A 25394-nucleotide genomic window follows, 5' to 3' on the forward strand; every position below is an offset into this window, starting at 1 on the left:
ATCCAGTTGGAGGGATCGGCATCTAGTCAAAGAGTGAGTTGATTTACAAGAAAGCAAGCGAGCAAATGCATTTATCTCTGAAAAAACCTCCCGTAGGTCTTGGAAATGATTTCCCTTTCAGTGTCAGAGAGGTTTTTCTCGCTCCACCCAACTCAAATCCCCAAATATTATTACAGAAACAGTGATTTGTCCCCAGAGGATGAACGTGTAGCCAACAGGCCGTGACCTTTTCACTGAGCAGTTTATTTGCACGGCGTGCAGACGGTGAGAATTAGACCAAGTGTGACCTCTAATATAGTCGGAGCCCCTGAGCACACACTCCAAATATGTTTCGCCATCTTTGGGTTGGGCCGGGCCGAGCTGTTCGAACCAGCCCTCTGCCCTGACCTCATTCAGCCTCTCACTCCACCGTGTGTGTGTGTGTGTGTGTGTGTGTGTGTGTGTGTGTGTGTGTGTGTGTGTGTGTGTGTGTGTGTGTGTGTGTGTGTGTGTGTGTGTGTGTGTGTGTGTGTGTGTGTGTGTGTGTGTGTGTGTGTGTGTGTGTGTGTGTGTGTGTGTGTGTGTGCGCGCTTTTTGGAGCAATAAGTGGGATTTAATGATGATGTCGAGAGCTGGCTGGGATTTTAGGATTGTGCCCCCCCCCCCCACCATTAAACCTTTACAGTGCATCAAGTGGACTGACTACAACAGAGCTTGTATGGTTTTTTGTTAATTGGCAACATGGGCAAGTTCACCGAGTCATAATTCAGTCAGATATGAACACACAGACACGATGGACACGTTTTCAGACCTCAGGTGCTGAGAACTGAGAATCTACATGTTTGTAAGTTTCCCTCCGCATCAGAGTCATCCAGTGACAGTTGTGTGTCGTTTCATGAGTTAATTGCAAATCTTCTAATACTCAGTTCAGCATATTTACAATGGTGCCAAAGCATTAGGGTAAAAACTAATATAGAAAGTGAACAAAGTTGTAGCCCAACACTAATTAATCGTATCCATGGCAAGAATATACTTCCTGTTGACAATGACATCCCCAAAAGTGACATTAATTCCACTCCGTGACACATGAGCATGAATATCAAGAAGGATGAAGATATGAAAAGAGCTATAAGGTGTCGGGGGGAACTGTCGTCTCGGTTTTGTTTGATTTTGGGGGCCCTACAGTGTCAGACCCTCCAAATCCTGGGACAAGAAAAGCTTTAATATACGGAGCAGATGCTTTCATCAAAGAGCATGGATCCATCAGATGAAAGTATTAACGTCTCTCTCTCTCCATTCCTTGCAGACGGGGTGATATGTCAAGATGACGCGGCAGAAGATCCCGCCGTCCCATCTGCAGCCAATCCAACTGCGGGCGCCGTTGTCGGTAGGAGCCTTGATAAATGATATTTTTAGATTAGCAGCAGCAAAAATCTGGGATTTTTCAGAAACTTATTTCAAAGTTCAACTTTTCTACATCCACTCATATCCTGTTACAGTGATATTACAAGTGGAAAAACACCTCGACACTTTGGGTAAATTACGTAAAGGTGAATGTACATCCAGAATCTGCCCGTGAATAACGGCGTCGTCCGGGGATTGTGTTCTCAGCGCCGGATGCCGCGGCCCCAGATGCCGCAGCCCCGGGTGCTTCCGCTGCCCCCACCCCTGCGGCCGGCGCCCCTGCGGCCGGCACCCCTGCGGCCGGCACCCCTGCGGCCGGCGCCCCTGCGACCGCAGGCGGCGGACACTCGGCCGCCTCTGCCGCTCCAGGAAATAGCCCGTTCCCAGCGACTGTCATAAACATCGCACTCGGTGGTGACAGCCAGGATGGAGACGCCTCCGGGACCATCGCCGCCCCCCTCGACGCCGTCAACAAGGCGGTTACGGACGGCGAAGTCCCGAATGTAATCCAAATGGTGGTGGTGAGTACCTGCCTGCACCTTATGACCATTTCTTCAGTTGGGAAATGTGAATAGATTTTCACATTTATCCACCTGACCCGTCTCCACAGCCCGAGGTGAAGTGTGTTGGAAAAGAGGAAATCCCAGAGAGCGACGCTGTCAAGGCCCTGGTGGCGACAGACGACTGCGTGAGTACCAGTAAATCGTTGCAATGTCACTGTGTAAAAATTAGGATATTCTCGTGCAGTGAGATATCAATCTACCGCCATCAGTGTCGGCTAAACTCGACCGCCGGCTTGTAAGACAATAGCCCTCGTCTCCTCGCTGCCAACCACGGGCAGGATCGGACTACCGACAGCTGGGATTGGGCCTCGCAACACTTAGAACCCTCAGTTACCCTCCTCAGCATCGAAGTAATCCAGTGATCCAAAGTATTCCAGCTGCATCTAGTGACACATTCTTCTCAACCTCGGAACCACATCCCACCACCCCCCCGCAATTTTGGTCCGCGGCCAGAAGATTCATGTGGTTTTCAAGCGCTACAGTTGGAAACACAGCCCCCGATGAAGGCGGATCTTTTTCTCAGACATTCCCCAGGCGTTGTAAATCTTGAGACCGTGTTCCTGGCAGGAGATAAATGAAGAGGACAGCTAACGTTTCTTCACCTGCTCCTCGGTCCTCGGGGCGAGACGGCGAAAGGCAAGGGTGTGGCTTCATTCTGTTTAGGGGGGGCGGGGGTTATACGGCAAAAAGCTTTTAACACACAGAGAGGTGCTTCTCCGATTTTTGTCACAAGCGGAAGATATGGATTTAGAGAAAATCTCCTATTTTGAGCCATTTTACTCTTCCTCTGTTTAATCCCTATCCCTGTGTACAGTTGTGTGAACAGCGGGAGCGTGCGCCATTGTTCAAGTGCAGCCGATTGTTGCACTGCACAGTTCGTCGGTCCAGGTGCACTGAGCCCATCCCAGTGCAGCGCATGCTTTGCGTCAGCCTCCATTTGGGTCGTTCTACTGTAACATGCGCAGAGCCGGGGCCAGCTGCAGAAGTCATCTGTCCGACTCGGGTTCTGAAACGAAACATGGGCCGCAGCAGTGCCAGAGCCCGTCGCCAGCTGTTGATTGGTTCAAAACGCCGGCGAGAGTCAGCGAAAGGCACGAAAGACCTTTCATGAAGGAACATCCTGTCTCAGCGGAACAGATTTAACGGAGCAACAACAACGCTCTGGAGCAGGTCGACATAAGAGAGGCCTTTTTCAATCGCGTTAAAACAGTCACTATGAATGTAAAAAAAACACACACACACACACACACACACACATTGTCCTCCTTCCTCATAAGCTGTTATCAGACACGAACTCCGGTAAAAGTCCGGAAAATTACGGAGAGTGTGCCTCATCCAAAGATGAGGTTCAAATATGACGAACGCAGCGGGAGGTTTTTCCGAGTCAGATTTGTTCACGCCAACAAGGAAAGTGTTTTTGTTTACAGTCATCAGCAGTCGCTCGCCATTCATTTTCCTAGGGATTTCCCTGCTGTATTCTCACAGTTGGATGGAAAAGTTCTGGGAAAATGTCCGGAGCAGCATTTGCGGACGTTCTGCGTTCTCACGGAGTTCTGGAAAATACCGGGAGCAGCTGTACACATGACTATTTCAGTATCGAAGGAGACCTTTGTGGTGCTAAAGTCTCTTTTTATTCAAACGTAAACCTCCTGTTAACTCGCCTGAACTCCCGCCACGGGGGCCGTGCGAGGTCCAGCAAAGCAACGGAGGATTCCTCAGAGTAAGATGAGCGACGTATGATGGGTCACGAGCGACACGGGCAGATGGAGAGGCGAAGAGGATCCCCGGGAGTGGTTTTTCGCCTTCCGTGTCCTCCGCCCTTTTCCCCGCAGATCTGGATGGGTCCAGCTGTGGGCCCGCTCCCAGCTAGCTGAGGATTCGGGGGGGGGGGGGTTTGCTCACAGCGGCCTTCTGGGAACACTGAGGGCTGTCTGGATCGCATTACAGAAAATAAAGACAAAATTGAGTGTTCCCAAATCGCAGAGCGTAACGTTGTGCAACAAGGTGATGTCATAGTTCAGGGTTAAGGTGGGAAAAAGAAGGTGTGGTCAGCGAGTTTTTCCACCCAGCTGCTTTTTGTCTCCATTACGCACCTGGGGCCATATGTGCGTGATCGTGTCTGTGCACAAAGAGAATCCCACACTGAAATGTGTTTGCAAGTTTGGATTTGAGTCCAATTTGTTATTTGCCCCAATCAGGGAATTAATTTCTTCAGAATATGGGGAAATTACCTTCATCATACCACATCTGGGTTTATTCAGAATCCACGCACTGCGTGTATTGACACAAACCCTTGTGTCTTTATAGGAGGCGACTAAACGCATAATCCAGGGGAACGCTGCAGGCTGGTGCAAGTCCGAAAACTGTAACCTCAAAATCTTCCAAGATGGCAACACGTTGCTGGTGGCAAGCGAAAATGGTGCGTATCGATGACATGTATCCATTACAATAACTCCAACATGCACGGTATTGTTTACTTGTGGCACTTAAAGGGGCAGGAAGTGATTTTAAACCAATACAGTTTTTGTAAAAACGGTCCGATAGCTGTCGCTTCTGTGCGCGTGCCGGGGAAAAAATCTGGGTTTTCATCTCAGCCCTGTCTCTGTAAATTGAACACCCCAAGAAATGGCGCGGACCGCGTCGCACAACACTGCGAGTGCAGTTTGTAAACACCGCTCCCCGTCGTCAGGGGTTTTGACCTCGTGGTTAGCGCGTGGGGCCCGAGGCTGCGGGTTTGAGCCCCACGACCAGAGCGGTCGAATAACAAATAAACAACAAATAATCTTTCTCCAAAAATCGCCTACTGCCCCTTCTTGGTTATGAAACATTCTCATGTGGTTCGGTTTTTGCGGCGAAGCAATGCTTTTTTTAAAAGTACTGACATATCCATAATATCCATTGCTCCCTCCAGCGAAGTTGGGTTCTCTGGCCGACGCACTGCAGAGCGAGAATTTGAAAGACAAGGTAAGATGCCGCCACCTGTGGAGGGGAAATAACCTTGAAAAACCAGACTTAACTTGAGCGAACTTGAATTTGTTTTGTTTCAAATCCCATGGATTCCCCGACCTCCTCCACAAACTCATCTTTTCAATGCTGTTTGTGTTTTTTCGTTCCTTTCAGCTGGGTGTGACAAAGATTGAGACGCCGTCCTCCTCCGGTTCCTCGGTCTTCGTTGGGATACTGGTCACCGGTCTGCTCGCTGCCATTGCGATCACTGTGGGCTACTTGAAATGCCCACGCAGGTCCGACGCGAAGGGAGTGAGGCTGGTGAGCACATGTTTCTGTCAGGAGTCCATGTACAAGATTCTGCACCGTGTGTTGCCACCGTGCAACTGATTTACCTGCTTCACGCTGGCTCGACATCATCCGGCGCACAGCCCGAGAAATGAAAAAACCCTTGCATGGATTCTTTGTTATGATCCACATCTACAGCGCTTGGGAAAATCCCTTCCAGTGTAACACAGATCTCCGTGTCCTTTACATGTGACCTGCGGGTGCGTTTTATCATAAATACGAATATCATAAATATGTTGTGTGCTGTGGGCGTCTGCGATCACAGCTGTCGGCATACGGACTCAGCAGGCGTAGAGTGTCCTGGTCTTTCTGCATCTGAAATCAAAACAGGACGATCCCCATGACTTTTGAATCAATTCCTGCCAGCGATTTAATTAGTGGGGAGCGTTGCTGGACAGCTATCAGACAGGAAACAAACACGCAGGGGAAAAGAGAGCGTGTGCCTCATCCAAAGACCCACGCCTTCCTTCCCGCTGCCTTAATTCATCCGCAGAACTTAGCGGTTTCATCTCCACACAGATGTTCCTCTGTACCGTTCACGGTATCACATGATGGAGACCCACACTAGAGGGTGTGTTAGTGACGTTTGAAGTACCAGTGCGGGGGTGTGCATCCGTTTTTAATGTGGACGACTGTATCTGTAACTGATCATCAAGAAAAACAAACTAAGAGGCTTCTTTTTTCACACCTTCCAACAATTATAGATCTCATCATAAATCTTCCCCAGTTTATTTCTAGCAAACAATTATTGTTCGTAGTCATGTTTACATATGCAAATGAGACGATGTCCAATTAAATGAGCCTAAACTTTACATTGGATCACTTTGATGGCCTTTTTATCACTGCCATGAATCATACAATCCTTCTTCGGAATGACATGTTACATACATGTATAACAGGCTTTGAATTATATACCATACACAACGTCCTCAGAGTGTAGAATAAAGATTAGAACAGATGTATGTAATGTCGATGTATGCAAAAGCGGCTGAAGTGAAGATTTCTGGTTCAGCGTGTAAGAGGATAAAATCATTTTGAGAAAACGGCCTTTGTGTTGTATTCATTGTCAAAATAAATTAATTTTTTTTGTGTGTAGTGCCAAATCAACAAACGGAAAAACTTATTTAACTAAATAAATGCAGGGATCGAAATATCTCAGCTGTGTTAAAGACTTTGAAGCACACGTCCAATTTGATGCAGTTTATTTATATATATATATATATATATATATATATATATATATATGCACACACAGATTTGTGCTCTGCCTTCAAACAATAAGCATCTTCATACTGTACCCATATCTTTCCATAATGAGGTGTTGATTTGTGCTGTGTTTGCAGGCAGACGAGGCCTACCCGGTGGATCAGGAGAACCAGGGGAACACCCTTGTGTCCGTGGCCCCCCTCAACCCGCCACCAGAAACCCAGGAGAAACCCAGCGTCAATGGAGAGTCCCCCGAGGCGGACAAGACCCAGGCTCCTCCTCCTCCCACCAACGGCCACTCCACCGCCAAGACGGCAGACACGGAGCTGTGAAATAGTCGAACCGACGAAATCGCAGCCCCCAGGAACTACCCCCACAAACACACACATCCCCACTTCCCCCTCGTCCACACACACACACGCACACATACACACACACACACACACACACGCCTAAGAAAGCTCACCTCCCTTTCTGAATCCTCTCCTGTCCAGCGACACAGCAAAGTGGACATCAGGGCCTAGAACGATCTCATACGTCGACACTCCTCTCGTTACGGTTCCCCTCGCCTCCTCCTTTGGCCAAGTGCCTCAACAAACATCAGGGAAACTAGTCTGATGATGATGATGATGGCGATGAAGGCTCAGTCCCTTGGGCTGGAGACGAGAGAGAGAGAGGAGATGAGCAGTTCGGGGTTGTGTGTACTTCAATTTTTTTTTCCCTCTCCCATGACGACCGCAGCCTCTGGCGTCACTCGCCGTGTTATGTGCTGTCAACACCCGGCAGCGTCGCTGCTCGTCGTCCGCCTTAAAGCCTCAGCCAAATCCTCCGCCAGGAAACACAGTGCAAGCACAAGAATGAAATCGTTCCCTGGGTTTATTATCGATAAGCCACGACAGACGGATTGACAGGACACAAAACACACTGCCTCGAAATCTGTTTACAAGCTTCTCAGAGAGAGAGAAACTCCAGTGGGCTCTCGTCTTGTTTATCTGAGTGAGTTATTGATAGGTGTGCGAATGTATGTGTGTGTGTGTGTGTGTGTGCGAATGCGTGTGTGTGTGTGTGCGTGCGTGTGCTGTCAAATCCTGCATGTGTGGGTAAACATGTACGTGCATCTGTCCTGTGCATGCACTGTAAATATCTATACATGCATCTAAGCTTTTTTTTTCTTCTGCTTACTGTATGTACGGTATGCGTGTTTGTGGTGGAGTGACAGGTGTTAAGGTGTGAATGTGCATGTGACATTAGCCGTGAGAAGTGTACAATATTGTAAAATAAGTTGGCCAAGTGATGGCTCACCGAGTTATGAGTTATGGGGACGAAGGAGTTGTATTTGAAGTTTCACAAAAAAAAGATCACGCCGTTTTCTCGAACAGGGGTAGAGTGGCCGCGGGGAACTCTCCCGTCTGCTACTGCAAACTTACACAGTTGACACAAAAGTCCATCCACTTGTCAGTGTTATTCTCTTTTCAATATTTACTGTATAAGCTCCCTTTTTTTCTTTTTTTTTACCACCAGTATTCTATTGAACAGTGTGTATAGTATGGTGACTCTCTCTGTCTTGTTTTGTTTTTTTTATTCACTTGCCAATGTTCATTTTTATGTGCCAAAGAATTTCCATTTCATAGCTAATGTTGTACTAAAACACGTCGTCTGTGGCACCTTGTGACACAACGTTTGATCCGGGTCATATCTGATACAGGAAGATGCTCATGGGGCTGTGACTGTTGGAAAGAAGCATCTCGGTTTTCCTTATTTTTCTTTGGCTTTTAACATAGCAAGAGACAAAACTCAAAAAGGAATATGGATTTGTTTTTTGTCCAACCGGAACAAAGAAAGGTTGTCTGATGATGGGAACGTCTCGCAATGATTCTTCGCTCATCGCTAACATTCCGGTGCGACTGTTTCATTCTACTCTGCAGTTTTACCGGGGTCTAACATGAAAAAATGTAATAAACAGTAAACAACATTTGATGAATTGTCTTCTTTTTTCTTTCATCAGCTTCATTTTATTCATCCTTCCATTACTTATCAATTCCGCTTTGACCTTTAAGGGTCGTGGGGGGTGGAGAAAAATGTATTCATTTCTTTCAGAAGAAGAAATAAACATTGATCGTAAGAGGTCGTGGAAAGAGCTGCACGTGTACTCTACACAGAAATATATACATCTACACGCTTGAAATTTTGAATCCCACGCAGCCCGTACGGTCACACAGCTGGTTTGCATTAAGAAGTAGTAATGACATCACTTGACACTGTTTCGTCCTTCGCGGTTTTGGGCGGGGCAGTGAAAACAACCCGCAGCTGTCGCTTCCATACGAGCGCCGTAATGTCGGTGCAGCGTCCACTCGCCATCCATCATGTGTATATTTTATTTTTATTTTGAATTCTGTCACCATCCACTGTTACGTGCCAGCGAGATTATGTTTTATTTCCCCATCCATTTCACACCCGTCCCTTCATCACGAGATCAGGCCCCATGTGAATTCCCGCTCCCTGCCCTGTCGCCTTCCGCGCCCCGGCAGGGGAAAATATTTCCTCAAGGCCATTTTGCAGCGCCGCTGTTGTCGCATTACGCCCACAGCTGTAAAGCGCATCATGCAGACATAAATATATTGAGTTGAATGTCATCATCCACAATCTGAGACTGGCCGACTGCTGCACAGTTCCAATTTAAAAGGTGTGAACGCGGCGGTATGCACTCTGCTGCATGTACCGCTCGCTCGTGCATGCCTGTTACCTGACACACATTTGACCTTGGACTCTGTGAGGTGAATCTGCAGCTACAGTACGATCGTCTTGCTTCACACACTCCAGCCATGTGAGAATATCGAGTTCCCTCCTCTTTTATCTGTCCGCTCCACTTTGTCTCGTCCTTAAAACCTTTTACGACTCGGCTCACTCAAATCAAACGACACGTCCACATCTTCTCACTCGCCCCGACCGGCGTGTAGCCATGCAGATTTATTTGCTCTGGGTTTTTGTTTTTTTTACAAAGCTTGCTGTAAGAGAGGTTGCTGTTGATCTGCAAGAGGCCGTCGCTCGTGACTATGTGGCAAAAATAATCACAAAAGATGGGAGGAGGCAACTCATCATCTGCAATGTGTGTTAATCTGGATAGTAAAGGGCCTGGCTGCACGATGGCGTAGTGGTTAGCACTTTCGCCTCACAGAGAAGGTTCTGGGTTCGAATCCCGGTACGAAACCAACCAGGGCCTTTCTGTGTGGAGTTTGCATGTTCTCCGGCTTCCTCCCAAAGACATGCAGAATGGGGTTAGGTTCATTAGAGACTGTAAATTGACCGTAGGTGTGAATGTGAGAGTGAATGGTTGGTTGTCTCTGTATGTGATAGGCTGGCGACATGTCCAGGGTGAACCCTGCCAATGTCAGCTGGGTTTGGCTCCAGCCCCCCCGCGACCCTTAAATGGATAAAGAGGTAGACGATGGATGGTATATAATATATATATTCACCCCACTATAGTGTAAGTGCTTTGTACCCTATAAATTTGGATCCCTTAAACTTTCCACCCATGGGCCCCTGTGCCCCTACACTACATCACTCCCGATCTTCTCCTCCACCGCTTGTCTTCGATGTCACATAAATCCCCCAGCCCCGGCCGGCTCCCCCTCCCATCCCCGGCTCTTGGGGTCTCCACCCCTCCGCTGCTCCATCCTACCAAGAGTAAAGTCTACGTGCGCTGGAATCCGGGATTATGAGCAAAACTCAGCTGGTTGTTTTTATTGTGGGGAGGCTCCCTCCCCGCTCAACGTAGCTCCAGCTGCCAAGCACGTCATGTTTTCCCCGTCCGTGCCAAGGCACGCCCCTTCTAAACTCATTGATGGTAAGATAATATTGGGCGGAATGAAGGGTGGGAGGTAAAGGAGAAGCACCAGAGAGAGAGAGAGAGGGACCCTGAGGTCAGGAGGGCGTAGTCTGCATATTTGGCCTGTGATGAAAATTTGAGAGCTGACAAACTTTCAGGTTCATGAAAAGGTTGAAATGATACCAGCAGGTTATTAGGAAGAGAGCATGAAAGACGGCATAAATGTTTCCTTGCATACTCATCATAACTGTTTCATCCTCTTCCTGAGGAAAAATACATCGTGAGGAATGCTTCCCAACTTCCATCCTCTTTGCAAAAAAAGATCGTGCATCGTGCAAAGGTTTATGTGACTGGGAGATAACATGACACAACCTCTCTGCACATTGGGGCTGAGGTCAAATTGTCATTCCTATCTGCTATTCCTAGACCTCAGTGGAAAACGTCATGAGGTCAGTGACTTACATGATGACGTGCGTCTCTTCTGCGTCATATTCATACACTTCTACTTCTTCTACTACTACTTCTTCTACTTCTACTTCTGATTGAATCGTTTAGGTCCGTGCGCGGCGCATCACGTTAAATATCGCTGCCGCAATGAATTGTGGGGCATCTATATCTCCTTACTCTCACAAAGGAAGCTCCAGTGTACCCTGAAGCTACTTTCCAAAGCATTTAGAAAATCCGAACAGTTCTCATAATGGCTGCCGATCAAATACTTCTGGGTCACATCAAGATTGAGCAAACTTCCCAAGACAATTTGACAGTTCCACCTCACCCTATAGGGGATAACAAAACAAAATGTCCGACCGCACAAACAAATAAAAGCCGGATGATATTATGGACACTATGTAATTAAACAGATGAAATAAATATAAGTTAGGATAGAGTAAATATCAATCTCTTTTTTTTTTCTTTGCCAGGTTTTTTAAACCAGCGATACATTTTCATGAATGATTTAAAGGGACAGTTCAGTGATTTTGAAGCGGGGTCGTATGAGTTACTTCTGCATAGTTAATATGTTACCGTATGGAGATGGTGATCAGCGATATCATTTAATGGAGTTTGGATTTTTAAATTCTCACCTAAAAAAAAAAAATATCCGTTCAAATGTAAAATTGAAAAAATTCGTCCTCCAGCGTACAATTGAACAGATTTTTTTTTTTTTTTTAGGTAATGTTTTAAAATGTGGCGAAAAAGAAATTTTTCGGCGGTCCCCTCTGCAAGAGTGGGACTGAGACTTAGACTACTTCAGCTTCTCCTCCAAACTACGTTTAAATGACATCACCATCACCACAAGGTGACAGATTAACTATGCATAAGTAACTCATACAACCCCACTTCAAAATCACCGAGCTGTCCCTTTAAGAAGTGCAATAACCAATTCCTGACCACTAGGGGGCGGCGGAAACAAGATGTCGACACACCACTGGCGCACCTGTACTATCTGCTCTAATTTGAAAAGGTGAGCTCATCAGCAGAGAGAGAGAATCAGCTGTTGACACATGCGGCAGGCGCGGAGCGGCCTCAGCCCCCGTTGCACGTCTTCTTGCTTCTGGCTTCCTGACGAACGTGAGTCCGATATTCAGCTCTTCTTTTTTTTTGGTCTGGACGAATTAATCAATGGGGGGGGGGATTTAAATGCTAGCCGCTGTTAGCTTGTCGTGTGTTAGCATGAGTTCCGGTCACGAGGGTTAGCTCAACTAACTGGCAACCGTTAAAGGGACAGTTCAGTGATTTTGAAGCGGGGTTGTATGAGCTACTTATGCATAGTTAATCCCGCTTCAACATCACTGAACTGTCCCTTTAAAGGCTCCATAGGCCCGAGGGCTACGGAAGACCATTAGGGCCAAGCATGAGGGGGGGGGGGAGTAAGATTTGTTTTCTTTTTGCATTTTTTAGGAATCAAGAATTAATGTCGAGGACAAAGTTGAAATGTAAACGTGCTGAAAATAAAAAATGTTTTTTTTTTTTTTTTTAACAATCCTCTGATTTAGTAATTTGTTGTGGACATTTTGATGTCAGTCTCGAAAATGATAAAACGGAGAAAAAGATCCTCTTCCCATTGTTTTTCCTCAAGCCTGGCCCCGATACTCTTTCCGTAGTGGGCAACTGTAAAGTGGGTGATAATACTTAGCAATAGGGATACGTTATTTGTACAAACATTGATTATGAGCAGCATATTAAAAAAATATTTGTGGAGCAATAAGCGAGTAGTCAATGGTATAAAGTTTACACTATGTAAAGAAATGGCAACTTTTGAGTACAAGGTAGATAAAACAAGGTCTGCAGATGCTTCATATGCGAAAAAGTAAATACTTGTATGATGCAATTTAACATATCGATATGTATATAATATGACGCACTCTCAAATTCATTGTTGATTCTTAAAAAATGCTCAGCTTGAGTTGAGTGACGGGCTGAATGCTCAGATCTGGACCCGGAGAAAAAGTTTACTACACAAATCTGTGCTGTTACTGTTTCTGTACAGTTTTCAGAATTAATTCCACTGGACAGCTGCTCTGTGATTCGGTTAAATAATTGGCCTTGCTTGATTTTACAATATCTGACTCAAACTGTGTCTGAACACGAGGCTCAGACAGGGATAAATGTCTGCATCAGATTAATCTGAGAAGATATTTTTTTCCGAAATGGATAATAAATATTAACCCTGATTTGAAATCGATGGATGCCGCTCTCTGTAAGCCAAATAATTCATAATAAACCAACCATCCAATCAACTAGTTATAGATGAACAAAATTCTGTTTGGGTCTCTGACAGCGAAGAGGAAGTTTAAGGAATGTACTGTACTCCGCTTGAACTTTATGAAACGATTTAGCAGTGAAAGGCTTTTTTTTTCTTTTTCTTTTTCTCACGCAACACCCTTCGATGCATTAACACAACAATTTGTATCCGCCCAAACTCACATAGAAATCCAAAGCACATGATAACTGGGGAGAAATTTAATATACTCTCACATACTCTAAAAAAACAAAACATGCATCATGGGAAATGAGCTATGCAGTTTCAAAGCTTGGATTCGCATTAAGGGAGGGGCCCTCTGTAAGTCAAATATGGGGCCCCACTGACTAATGTGCGCACATGAGGGAGTGACCAGACACATGTTGCTGTCCCATCAGACAGCTGTGTGTGTGTGTGTGTGTGTGTGTGTGTGTGTGTGTGTGTGTGTGTGTGTGTGTGTGTGTGTGTGTGTGTGTGTGTGTGTGTGTGTGTGTGTGTGTGTGTGTGTGTGTGTGTGTGTGTGTGTGTGTGTGTGTGTGTGTGTGTGTGTGTGTGTGTGTGTGTGTGTGTGTGTGTGTGTTTGTGTGTGTGTGAGAGAGAGAGAGAGAGAAGGCTGTGCTTTAACTATTGAATTATATTTTACTGAGCAGTTATTTTGCTCTAAAACGTCTTTCTGGAATTAATTAAATCATTCATCATTTAATATGAAGGGACAACGAACAAAAGATGAAAGTTAAAAAAACGCTTGAATTGAATATTTTGTCTCCATAGACACCAAAAGCACAAATAACAACGGAAAAAGTCCAGCCGATATCCCGTCTGTTTCCTGCACGTTGCTCCGTGCTGTCGTTGTCCATCATCCCACATCTGCTGTAGGAAACAATCTGGAAAACATCGTCTCTCTTTTCCAGTGATGCAACTGTCCACAGATGCGTCACACACCCTGTAGGAAACCGAAGTGAAACGTCTGTGCAAGTTGATTGCAGGCTAGTTATATTTTATAAAAGCTGACTTCAGTGTTGCTGACAAATTGCACAATAACACCACATATCATTATTATTATTATTACAGGACTAATTTATGAGGCTGATAAAAAGGAGTGATAATCACTTCAAGACACTTTTCAAGTCAAATGTTCAGTTAAAATGTACACACCTTGACAAAGGCCAATACACATCATGCAAAACATTACTATATAACTACTAAGTGCTTTACATAAACCCACTTTGCCGTAATGAAAACTATAGATTGAATTAAAGTAGGTGCTGCAACTAACGATTATTTTCATTATCGATTAATCTGTCGATTATTTTCTCGATTAATCATTGATCAAGTTGAATCAAGTTGTTTTGTTCATAAAATGGTGAAAACATGTTGATCGTGTTTCCCAAAACCTCAGGATGACGTTTTGTTTTGTCCACACACCAAAGATATTCAGAGGAGCAAAGAAACCAGAACATATTCACATGTAAGAAGATGAAATCAGAGAATTTAGACTTTTTTTTTCATAAAATCTACTTTAATCGATTATCAAAATAGTTGGCGACTAAGTTAGTAATCGATAACTAATCGATTGACTTTTGCAGCTCTAAATTAAAGCACATGGAGGAAAGTGAAGTCTGAGTGTGAGTATGTCCGATTGTTGGGTTAGGATGCCCCCTGCTGTGGCCTTTGGGGCAAACCGAGGGCAAACTAAAGACGTTCAAGCCCAAAAAACCCCAACAAAATAAGTAAAACTGAAAGGAAACGATTTATATAATTCGTGGACGTAGAACAGATTCATATTACGCGACCCTATAAAAGTAGAACACTGCAAAAATTATGGGAGACAATATACAAAAAATGCTGTAGCATTGAAATGTACTAAATGTGCACGATTACATAATTATTAACTGCAATAATAGCCAGAGGTCACACATCCCCCCGTCACAGACATGCGCTTCAATTCAGTTCAATTTTTCAATTTTATTTGTTTAGCACAAAATGACAACATGCATCATCTCAAGGCACTTTACATATTAAGGTCGAGAGATTTCTTGGGCAAGTAAAATATTAGTAAAAAGTCAAATAACCACGTCATGTCCGAGCACCAATATGATACTGAGAGGTTTTCAATGTTGTCATTTACCCGATCTGGACCTCTGCACTGAATATTTTGAGATTTGAGTATTGGGTGCTTTGCACCTCTTGGGCCACTAGAGTGCAGGATACACCAACATGATCTACCGATAATGGAGTAAAACACTATGCATCATTATTCTACCGATTCATAAGCTGTTACTTATTGTGATAGTTGTGCTGGAGTGTCTTTTTCTAGTGAATAAACTGAACTTATATTAACTTTAATGTATGTTTTATCACAACAGTGGAGGAAATTGGAAATGACATAGGGACAATATAAGTATTAAAATTAAAATAAATAAATAAATCACTATGATTAAAGCTAACGGGAACTAAAAGTTGTGCAACTGCAGCAGCTATTCACTCCAGTGTCTGCAGGCGGGAGGAATAATGAGTAATGGGCTAACAGGCTAACAAGCGCTCTAGTGTCTGACTCAACTACATGAAAGAACCCGCGAGCCCCGAAGCAGCTCCGCATGTACGGGAAGTGTTGACTGCCCCTCGGGGAAAACAAGACTCAATCAGTCACGTATCAAACTGTGGAAGATCAACCTTTTCACAAAGTGCTCTTTGTAACATGATTCAATGGTTTGTTTATGGTTGGATTAAATGCAAATTTATTATTGAAATGTATTCTATATAAGCTCTTTAATATATAGTGTTGTGGGGCTGTCAGAACTATTGAAAGTTCAATCAAATGAATGTTGTGCTTTGATATCAATTAATCAGAGCAAACGTGAGACACGAAAAAGGAAGATAAAGATCCCGTGCGGAATTTTCCCTGATGCCGCGTGGTCAAGGGGCTTCATAGAGTTTGATGACTCTGTGTTAGAAGTGTTATGTTTCTATAGTCAATTAAAAAGGAAATGAACGCGTCACTGAATGACAGCCATAGTTTTTCTTTTCTTCCAATAGATTTGGGATTTGTATGACCTAAAAGGTCACGGGGGGGAATACCTCCACTACTGGCATTTCCCCCTAACTGAACCTTTCACTGGGAAAATTAAATTTTGCATTTACATTACATTCATTTTGCTGAGCCTCGGGGTCCTGATGGCAAAAGCCCGGTCACCCTTAGTCACCGGTCTGGACTTGGGAACTACTAGCAAGAGTTGGTTAGAAGATCTTCGGTTACGGTTCGGAGCGCAGGGAGTTGGCAGCTCCGCAAATGACTGGGGCCCAGACCACGCTCCGCTTTTAAAGTTATTAAAATAATCAATCCATTCAAGACACTGGAGGATCAACTGATACATGGACGTCAGGTTCTGGAGACAGAGCTGATTTGACTTGGGCGATATTTCAAGATTTAATAAGTTTATTGACATGAGCTTCAAAATTTTTGTCATGAGTCAAATGTATTGACAGATATTTCATTTCTTTTTTTCCTTTAAAAAAAAAATATGGATATAGGATTTACTGAGAAGTTATTTTTCTCAAAGCAAAGATTTCTGACTCGGGACTCAGATATCGCTCGCCAGTGGATCAATAAACTGTTTGTAGTTTGCCGGCTATAGTTCGTCAGGGCCAAAGATTATTACTTCTGGGTTTTTTTATGTTTTTGTTTTTTTTCTGAATGAAGTTGCAGAAAGTTTGAGTTGTATGAGGGAGTGGCATTTACTACTTCACTTTCACTTCAATTCACTCCATTTTATTCTTGAAATAATACTTTGGCCTAGTTATAAGTATGACATCATATCAGGAAGTGGGGGGGTGGGGTCGGGGGACGGTGTTCTTGAATGTTTGGTAAATCTGATGTCGGAGTGACTCAACCACTGTGATATTCTGCATCAAGATGTGTTTTTACATTAGTTGGGAACAGCTGCAGCCTTTTTTGTTATTCAATAATAATAATAATCAAGCAGAATGGAGAAAAATTGTGAGACAACACGTTTCTCCCGCTCTGTTCCTGTTTGTAAACATGCGTCAAAAGCACGTGATGCCGTCGACGCATGTCTGAGCGACGTCCAATGAGGAAACGGGGGTGTGTGCGAGTGGGCGTGGCCCGGTGGTGTTGCTGTGAAAATGTCGATGGACGGGGCGTGTTGTGTGTGTATGTGTGCGTGTGTGTGTGTGTGTTTTTTTCTCCAACACGAAGGGGACCACTCCGGATTTGATAACAACCAGGAGGTTGTCGGGAGGTTATGGCAGCGGCGACGGAGCAGCAACGGAGGAGGAACCGGAGGTGTTACGAAAGAGGCGATGTCGGTAAGTCACGACCCCCCCCCCCCCCCCCCCCCCCCAACCCTCATCCAAACTATTTATCTACATCCACTTTCTGCTCCGGTGAATCATCACACACACACACACACACCCTCATCACACACACACACACACACCCTCACCACACACCATCGTCTGTGTGGATTTAGGTGAGAGTGCGTCTGTGGGCGTGTCGCCTCTTGTAGCGACCATCAGTGACGTCAGTCATTCCTTATTTTCCTTCATCGTTTTTTCTCCTCCTCCATAATGTCAAATTTGTCCACGCTTTATCAACAACTAAATGGAAAGAAGATATATATACATATACATATATATATATATATTTATTTTTTTTAAATAGCCGAATTGTCTTTTTTCTTTATCTCTGGCCAATGGGAATTGCGCACGACCGTGATTTGACTGCTGCGATGTCGTGCGCAGTTTCCAGCGTTACACCCGGAAACAAGCGAAGTATTCTGCTCTCAGCTGTTTCCTTATAAAACATGTCTGTGCCGATCCGTGGCTCATTTTCCGTCGCAGCCAGCGGGAGGAGGAGGAGGAGGAGGAGGAGGAGGAGGTGAGCTGGATGTCTGCTGCGGCTGCAGGATGTTGCGCACTTCGTTTTTACCTCAGGAGTGAGTGGTCCGTTCATCCATGCTGCGCAACGGTTTAATATCATGAGGTAGATGATAACTGTCGATGTCTCTGTAGGTCTTGTTTGTTTGTTTGTTTGGTTGTCGTCGTTGGTGGTGAAGACGTGGATATATTTGATTCATCTCATGATATCTCTTAATGGACGAAATGATGGGCCGCAGGATGAGAAGTTTTAAGTCACAGAAAATACTTTCAATTATTGTACTTCCAAAAAGAAAAAACTGGCCTTTTCAAGACATGTATGGTACAGGTCACTTATTTTGAATTATGTCATTATTGCACTATAAACAGTGCAATAATATATACATATACATGTCCCATTCAGCTAAAACATACTGCATTTAAAGTGTAACGTGTAAAGAAATGTAGAATGACCACTTCCTTCGAGTATATTTTGTTGTGAAAAGGCCTAAAGTTACTATTATGTAAGCCTGTTTCTTCCCCATTGTTCATTGGCACAAACTTATTTTTTTCAATTAGTGTATTTAAAATAATTCTTATATTGAATCTTTCTAAAGGCTCATTTTTTTTGAGTCTTTGTAAAAACCTTTTAATTCACGCGCCTGCAGGGCTTTGACTCAGCTCCATCCATCCAGAGGTTTCTGTCATACGCACTTTTTATTTCTGATGTAAACAAACCCTCCGAGTGTAATTCTCTCCTTCTAACACAGGGTGGCGTATTTGCGCAGGCCTGCGGTACAGCTTGTACGGAACATGAAGTAAAACAAACATTGTTCTTGGAATGAGTTTGATTTTTTTTATTTTTTTAACGGGGAAGTATTGATGCAACACGACAGAAGGAGGGAGGATGAAGCGGCAGCGTTCAGGTCTACGGTAAATGACGGCCAGTTAATGTATTTTAAAAATATATTTATGGATATCTTTTATTTTATCTTGACAGACGGAGTGTCACATCCATCTGTTGTGGCCGACATCTCTCGACATCACAAACCCCAGACTTGACTACAACGGATCTGATGGCTGTTTGAAGAAGCACCGTAAGAGAAACTATTGTGAGTACTGTGATGGAATGTTTCCTGAAGGAAATGTAATGTCTTTAGAGAATCAAAACAGAGCAACAGCGTGAAGCTTACAAATCTAATTTGCTTTTCCTTTGCAGGTAAAATACGGCTATTGTTGTTGTTCAGAGGGAGATGACGCATTGCTTTAAACTTTCTCTGAGCCAGTTCACTTCAAAGCAGACGCGGCCAGCAACATTTTACTGTTGAACAAATACGACAACAGAGTAGTTTTTACATTAAGTATTGTAAAAAAAAAAAAAAAAAGTTGGTGAATAACAGTTGGCCAGCTGCACATTGACAGCATTTAGGTGCAGGGTGTGGCCAGTGGTCTCTAGTCATCTACGTACGTACGTACATACATACAGTACTGCACACACATACTACAAAGTTAATGAAATGACTAATGCGTCGCATTATGTTTGCACGAGTCTTTTTTTGACTTTTCTGACACTGACACACTCCAGAGATTGTGAGCTAATAAATTCACTGTTCTAATATGTTTGACATGAAATAATACATGGCATTTTCTCAGGACCTGCTGAGGCCAAAAAGTCCGCGAGACGTGGTTTTCTCCTTCGAGGACCAGATTCTGGAACGCGAGCCGACGACGCCAGAGAGATGCCCGTCTGCATTCCTCCGAGCTGAAACTGCAAATCAGGTAATAACAGAAAAAAATGTCCACATCCTTAACACAATACCTTTTTTTTTTTTTTGTTGTGGGGCCATTTACATTATGATCTATGCCCCATTGAACCCAATAAAATCAAAAACAATATCAATGGAGCCGACCGGGCACTTTTCCAAGGGAGAGATTAAGGTTTAGGAAGTGGAACAGGCATAGCTGATAGATGACGTGGCTAAAATTAACACACTGGCCACTGGATGAGGAGCATAAATAGCCGACGGGAAGGAGCAGCACTTGGATGTATCTTTTAAAGCTGTACCACGTCTCCGTCAGCATAAATGCAAACCACCCTCGCACTACAACTTCCTGTTCATGTTTTGCGGCTGCAGGCTGCAGTACGATTGCGTTTGGTTGTGTGTGTACGGGGCCCGTGGCAGCAGTCGCTGTAAGATGCCTTAAAATGCATCGCTTATTTGATACTGTGTGCAAAAAGTAATACATTTTAAAATGTCAAGTTATCTCGTATAGGATGCACGTATGGACTGACGAGATGATCAGACCTCAATCCTCAGATCAATACTCTCAGCAGCTACCCGTCGGCTCGGAGCAAAACAGGCTTTGATCCCTGAAGATCCCTTACATTTCCCATCGTGCTCGGGGGCGGGGGGGTGGAGTGAAAGCTGATTCTTTTACCAGCGCTCTCCTTTCTCAGTGTAAGGTGACGCTGCGGGGCTTTGTGTCCTCTCGAGTCCAGTGGGGAATTAGAACGTCAACCAGCGACAAGTGCTTTAGGTGAGAAAATTAACAGCCGCATGAAATGCTGGGTTAAAATCTAGACGTGTCAACTGGAGGATAATGGAAAAGTTGAGGCATCAAATAAGAGGGATGGTTTGTGCGTCAATGGCCTCGACTAAGACCTTGAATTATATTTGCATTGTCTTGTGTAAAAACTTAAGGTGGTTGCAGTCGGCGTGACGGCACTGCAGCATAGAAAATATTCTCAAAGTGTCGTTGACTGCAGATCGAGCCAAAGTATTCTTCCAAATAAAAAAAGAATAGTTTATGAAGGCACTTGTTGAATGCAAACATTGTTATATATCTCTAAGACAAATGGGTGTGGTGGTGAGCTGACGCAGACAGAAACTTTAATTTACCTTTTTATAGGCACGGCCTTGTTTAGAACGACGAGCTCATTAAAGACACAGAGCCAAGATGGCTCCTCTTATTCCCTCGCCGGGCACCGGTAGCAGTGGCACCTACTGATACATATCAGCTGAGATTCCCCCAAAGTAATTATGGATATTTGTAGAGAAATCTTTTGTTGTAGCTATGCGTCTTAATTTTAAAATATTTGGCCTATTTATTTACGATCTTAGTATAATTTAGTCCCTTTTTGTTTTTTGTATATAAACGAGTCACTGTCCCTTTCCCTTCTGGAGTAAGTAGTGATGGTTGCCATAGCTACAGTTCAACTGAAAGTGCCTCATTTTTCTGTTTTACAAGACAGATGATTGAAATGCTTTAAAAAGGCATTGTTCTGGTTTTGTACTGAGAAAAAAAGAAATCTGTCTCTCTCCCGCAGGTCTGTTGTCCAATTTGCATGAGAAATGAAGAACCATGTGACCCAGGTATGTGAAGAATGACACGCAACTGCAAAGGCCCAAACTCTTAAAATAAACTCTGCGAATGTTTGACCTAACCAAAACAGATTATTTATAAGACCGGAACACGTTCCTCTTTAACGACACAGCTACTTTACCCTTTTGCATTTGATATAATGCACACACACGTCATGCTATTATGTATAAGCTCGCTGTCATGTTCTGTCGTTTTTTTTATCTTGTCATTTTTAAAAAGGTTTGTTTGTCTTTTTAAACAGGATATCAGTGGAATGTTGAATAGATGTGGATGTGTGTACACGTGTTGTGTTTGCTTCGGATGAGGTCTATGGAAGGAAACTGTGAGAAGTGAAAGAGGAAGTACATGTGGTGGAGCCTATTCCTGGTAAATCACCTCACACTGTATGTACGTTTTTTTGCTAGCGAACATGAAATGAGGAACAGAGCATCGACCAGCGTGTTGGTTTTCCACAACAGCGTCTCGTGTAAAATATTACATTTTGGTGGGGATTTCAGAGATGAGTGGAATCCCTCATTAGAGATGATTATTTACTTAGTTTTTAATGCAAAAAACAAGCATCTGAACGCTTATGCAACTGATACATCAGCTTGGTGATGTGCCTTTAAAACCAGTGGGTTGTCAGGTGATCAAGGAGGCTCAGGCAGCTCAGCCTCGCAGACAGAGGAGCCAGAGTGTGTCTCTCTCTCTGGCAGAGAGGAAAGTGCCAGAGAGGAGGGCGGCGGCGGCGGCGGCGGCGGCGGCGAGCGAGAGAGAGGGAGAGAGAGAGACCCAATTATAAGGGGACATGGGGGGAAATGGGGACACGGGAAACGTCACAGAGCCGTGGTGGGTAGGGTCCCTTTAACTGCAGTCTGTGCTCATGCTGACTTTCCCCTGTGTGGCTGCTGCTAGCAAGTGTTGTTTTCTGGCTCGGCTCGATGGTGAAGCCGCGTCGCCGAGCAAAACTGTGGCGTAAGAAAAAATGTTTAAAAAAAGCGCAGAGAATTAAGTGCTGCGTCACACTCAGGAAGAGGAATAGCGTGATCCTGCGCGCGCGTGCACGACGACGGGCATATGCATCTCTGTGGCGTCGACTCCGTTTCTCTCTCTCTCTCTCTCGCTCTCTCTCTGTGTGTGTGTGTGTGTGTGTGTGTGTGTGTGTGTGTGTGTGTGTGTGTGTGTGTGTGTGTGTGTGTGTGTGTGTGTGTGTGTGTGTGTGTGTGTGTGTGTGTGTGTGTGTGTGTGTGTGTGTGTGTGTGTGTGTGTGTGTGTGTTGGAAGTCTTAATAGCAGATCTGCTGTTGCAACCAGATGAAAATAAAGAGTGCGTGTGTTTGAGAGGTAAGCAGGAGGAGGGAGGGAGGGAGGGAGAGAGGGAGGGAGGGAGGGAGGGAGAGAGAGAGATTTTGGATTAGTTGCTACGTCACTTTTTCATGTTGGGAGAAACCGAAGCCGAGATAGCAGAAGCCCAGAGTCATCGAGTTTTCCACCTGAAGTGGACACGATGGTTTCGGACAACCTCGGCTTTCTTCTCCTCCTCGTCCTCCTCGGTAGTTTTGATCTGCTCTGCCTGTCGCTATTATTTATATATATAGATGTGTGTGTGCGAGCGTGTGCTGTGTAGTTTCTGTGAGCTGGAGTTTCAACATGGATGCTGAAGATGACACAGTTTCTCAAGATAGATCTTGTTATGATAGTACGGTTAAGGTGTGTGTGTGTGTGTAACAGGGTGGTCTGATGTGCGACAAAGGGGTTAACAAAAAAATATTATTCTGGAAGATTCTTAATACCACAGCGAAGCTCAGTCAGGAAGGTTTTGTCGCGAATTATCGAGCTATTGAAACATCGCTCTTTTTTTTTGCCAGCATCACCGCAAACAGATGATTACATTGGTGTACATGGGTGAATACAGTCATGCATGACCGATTATAACACAGTAGTGTGTGTGTGTGTGTGTGTGTGTGTGTGTGTGTGTGTGTGTGTGTGTGTGTGTGTGTGTGTGTGTGTGTGTGTGTGTGTGTGTGTGTGTGTGTGTGTGTGTGTGTGTGTGTGTGTGTGTGTGTGTGTGTGTGTGTGTTCGCGTTCGCGTTCGCGCGCGCCGATGATGCCAGGAAAGGCCAGTACACCGGCCATCAAACGAAATTAAAGGATAAGTTTGTTGTTGAATTCAGCAAAAAGGCAGATACTAAGAATGATGTGTGTTGGAACTGTCGACTACTTGTTGTGGTTAACTCTCGATGGAGTTGTTGGAAAAAGTGATGTGCGAAGGCAGAGAGCCTGGTCGGGATCTGAACGTCGTCGGTCGGACAACAGATCTGCTCGGTGTCTGTGCCCAGTGGGACTTTTTGTCATGTGATTTGTTTTTCACCCTCCAGGGCCACTGGGATCCGGCAGGAACCCTCCCCGAGACACATTTGTTTCTGCGTAGTGAGGAGAGACAGAGGCGGTGACGCAGTCGTTTCTGGGCTGGAGTACGCAGCAGCTCGTATCTATCTCTCTCTCTCTATCTGCCTTTCTTCTTCCATCTGTTCATCGGCCCATCCGTTTCTCTCCGAGAGAGAAAGGGAGCCATGAAAACGGGGCTAAGTGTCATGGCTGAGGATCAGAGGCAGAGAGAAACTGCGAGAGGGAGAAAGGGAGAAGTTGTTTACCTTGCTCTCTTGGTGACTTTGCTTTGGCTCCCCTCCAGTTCACATGCGCTGGACTTCCTAAAGCTGCAGCATCACAGGCCGTCGTGCCAAAAGCTGGCTTCCCATTGGCTGGGAGGAGCTCCACAAGCTGCACAGCAGAACTTCATTGGCTCAGTGCGAAGCGAGCAGCCGGAGGTCAACGTCTGATTGGTTAAGAAGCGCTCCGTCTCCTCAGAGGTTTTCTGCAATTCCAGAAACACTGTTACCTGGATATACATCAGCCTCATGTATGTTTGTTTTTATATGAGTTGACGTATTGATAATTGTTAAAAAGGTGATTCGGGTTTATAAAAAAAGTAAGCTTGCGTTTCCTATGTGAGTTTATTTTGCTGGATCAGATGCTTTTCAGTCATGTTTTTCTTCGGAACATCGCTGTCTGTGTTTGAGTGTAAATCTTACAGCATTTGTGAGGTGATTATCGTGTATTCGTCATCCAGCTGATGTTGATATTTCCATCTTTACCTGCCTCTTACGACGCGGTGGGCAAACTCAAGGCCTCGGTAACGCAATGTTGTGCAGTTATCGTTATTTCCCAAATCGTTTCCGTGGATGTTTCCCGTGAAGAGCTATGAAATGAGTGCTGATGACAAGGAAATTAAAGATACGATTTATCTACGACATTATTTCGGTTTAGATAATTTTTCATATTTTTGTCAGAGGAATTTCCTTGAAAGATCTGCCCAAAATCAATTTGTTGTTTATCTGGAGATACATTCTGCATGCGGCCTGAAAAACAATAACTGGAATTTATTAATTGGACGTTTACGAATAATAGTCTTTCTCCGTTTTTCTGAGTTTTCACATGCTTCATAAGTGGCCCGTTCCAGGAACCTTCCAACTAGTTTATAGTGACATATCAGTTTTATTAATGGTAAACTATGAGATCTGATAAACAAAGCGTCACCGAGGCCTTCCTTCCTGTCCCCTCTGGCCTCTCGGTAAAGAGACGGCTGCTCGGCATCCTCCCCATGGCGGAGCTGCCCGACACTCCCTCATCACCTTTTCTGTGTGTTGTGTGTTTGTCGAGGGTGGCGACCACGCCAAGGACCTAAATCCGTGGAGTCTCTCCCGGTCTCCCGGGCTGAAAGTCCAGCGTCCAAAGGGTGCCACAGTTCTGAGATGATGCAAGAGCGCGTGCGTGCGTGCGTGCGTGCGTGCGTGCGTGCGTGCGTGCGTGCGCGTGTGGCTGCCCGCCCGTGGTCTGCATTGCAGCTCCTGCTTCTAGAGTCAGCGTCTCCCTCTCTCTCCCCCTCCTCTCTCCCTCACTCTTCTAAATGTGCTGATGTTCTAACAAACGGGAAACGGACGCTGCGTATTTATTTTCCTTTTTTTTTCTTTTTTTAGATGATTGTAAAAAAAAAAAAAAAAAAAAGAGAAGATTTTTAGCGTCCGTGCCAAAGCTGATACTTTCCCCAGTCACCTCGCCGCCATGGGGGGTTAATCCTTATGAAT

At 44.7% G+C, this 25394-nt stretch overlaps 1 protein-coding gene and 1 long non-coding RNA gene across 6 annotated transcripts in view; both read left to right on the forward strand.

The window, feature by feature from the left end:
* The window catches only part of cd34 (CD34 molecule), a 33349-nt gene extending 24931 nt beyond the window's left edge, over positions 1-8418 (forward strand). For all 3 annotated transcript variants that reach the window (XM_035645910.2, XM_035645908.2, XM_047330758.1), the window contains 7 exons: positions 1286-1366; positions 1591-1904; positions 1994-2071; positions 4254-4365; positions 4858-4910; positions 5067-5213; positions 6584-8418. In XM_035645910.2, the coding sequence (XP_035501803.1) occupies positions 1286-1366; positions 1591-1904; positions 1994-2071; positions 4254-4365; positions 4858-4910; positions 5067-5213; positions 6584-6778 (980 nt within the window). In that variant the 3' untranslated portion in view covers positions 6779-8418. The remainder of the gene's footprint in view (positions 1-1285; positions 1367-1590; positions 1905-1993; positions 2072-4253; positions 4366-4857; positions 4911-5066; positions 5214-6583) is intronic.
* Positions 8419-16882: 8464 nt separating this feature from the next.
* LOC118317324 lies at positions 16883-24565 on the forward strand. 3 transcript variants are annotated; one of them, XR_004795399.2, is made up of 5 exons: positions 16883-17338; positions 18888-18999; positions 19541-19666; positions 21216-21261; positions 23628-24565. It is a non-coding gene; the product is annotated as an uncharacterized LOC118317324 (long non-coding RNA). The 3 variants fall into 3 exon arrangements; XR_004795400.2 differs by lacking the exon at positions 16883-17338 and adding an exon at positions 17447-17967; XR_004795398.2 differs by lacking the exon at positions 16883-17338 and adding an exon at positions 17448-18014.
* The last annotated feature ends 829 nt before the right edge of the window (positions 24566-25394 follow it).

Source organism: Scophthalmus maximus, chromosome 3, assembly GCF_022379125.1.
Source record: "Scophthalmus maximus strain ysfricsl-2021 chromosome 3, ASM2237912v1, whole genome shotgun sequence".
In the NCBI taxonomy this organism is placed as follows: Eukaryota; Metazoa; Chordata; class Actinopteri; order Pleuronectiformes; family Scophthalmidae; genus Scophthalmus; species Scophthalmus maximus.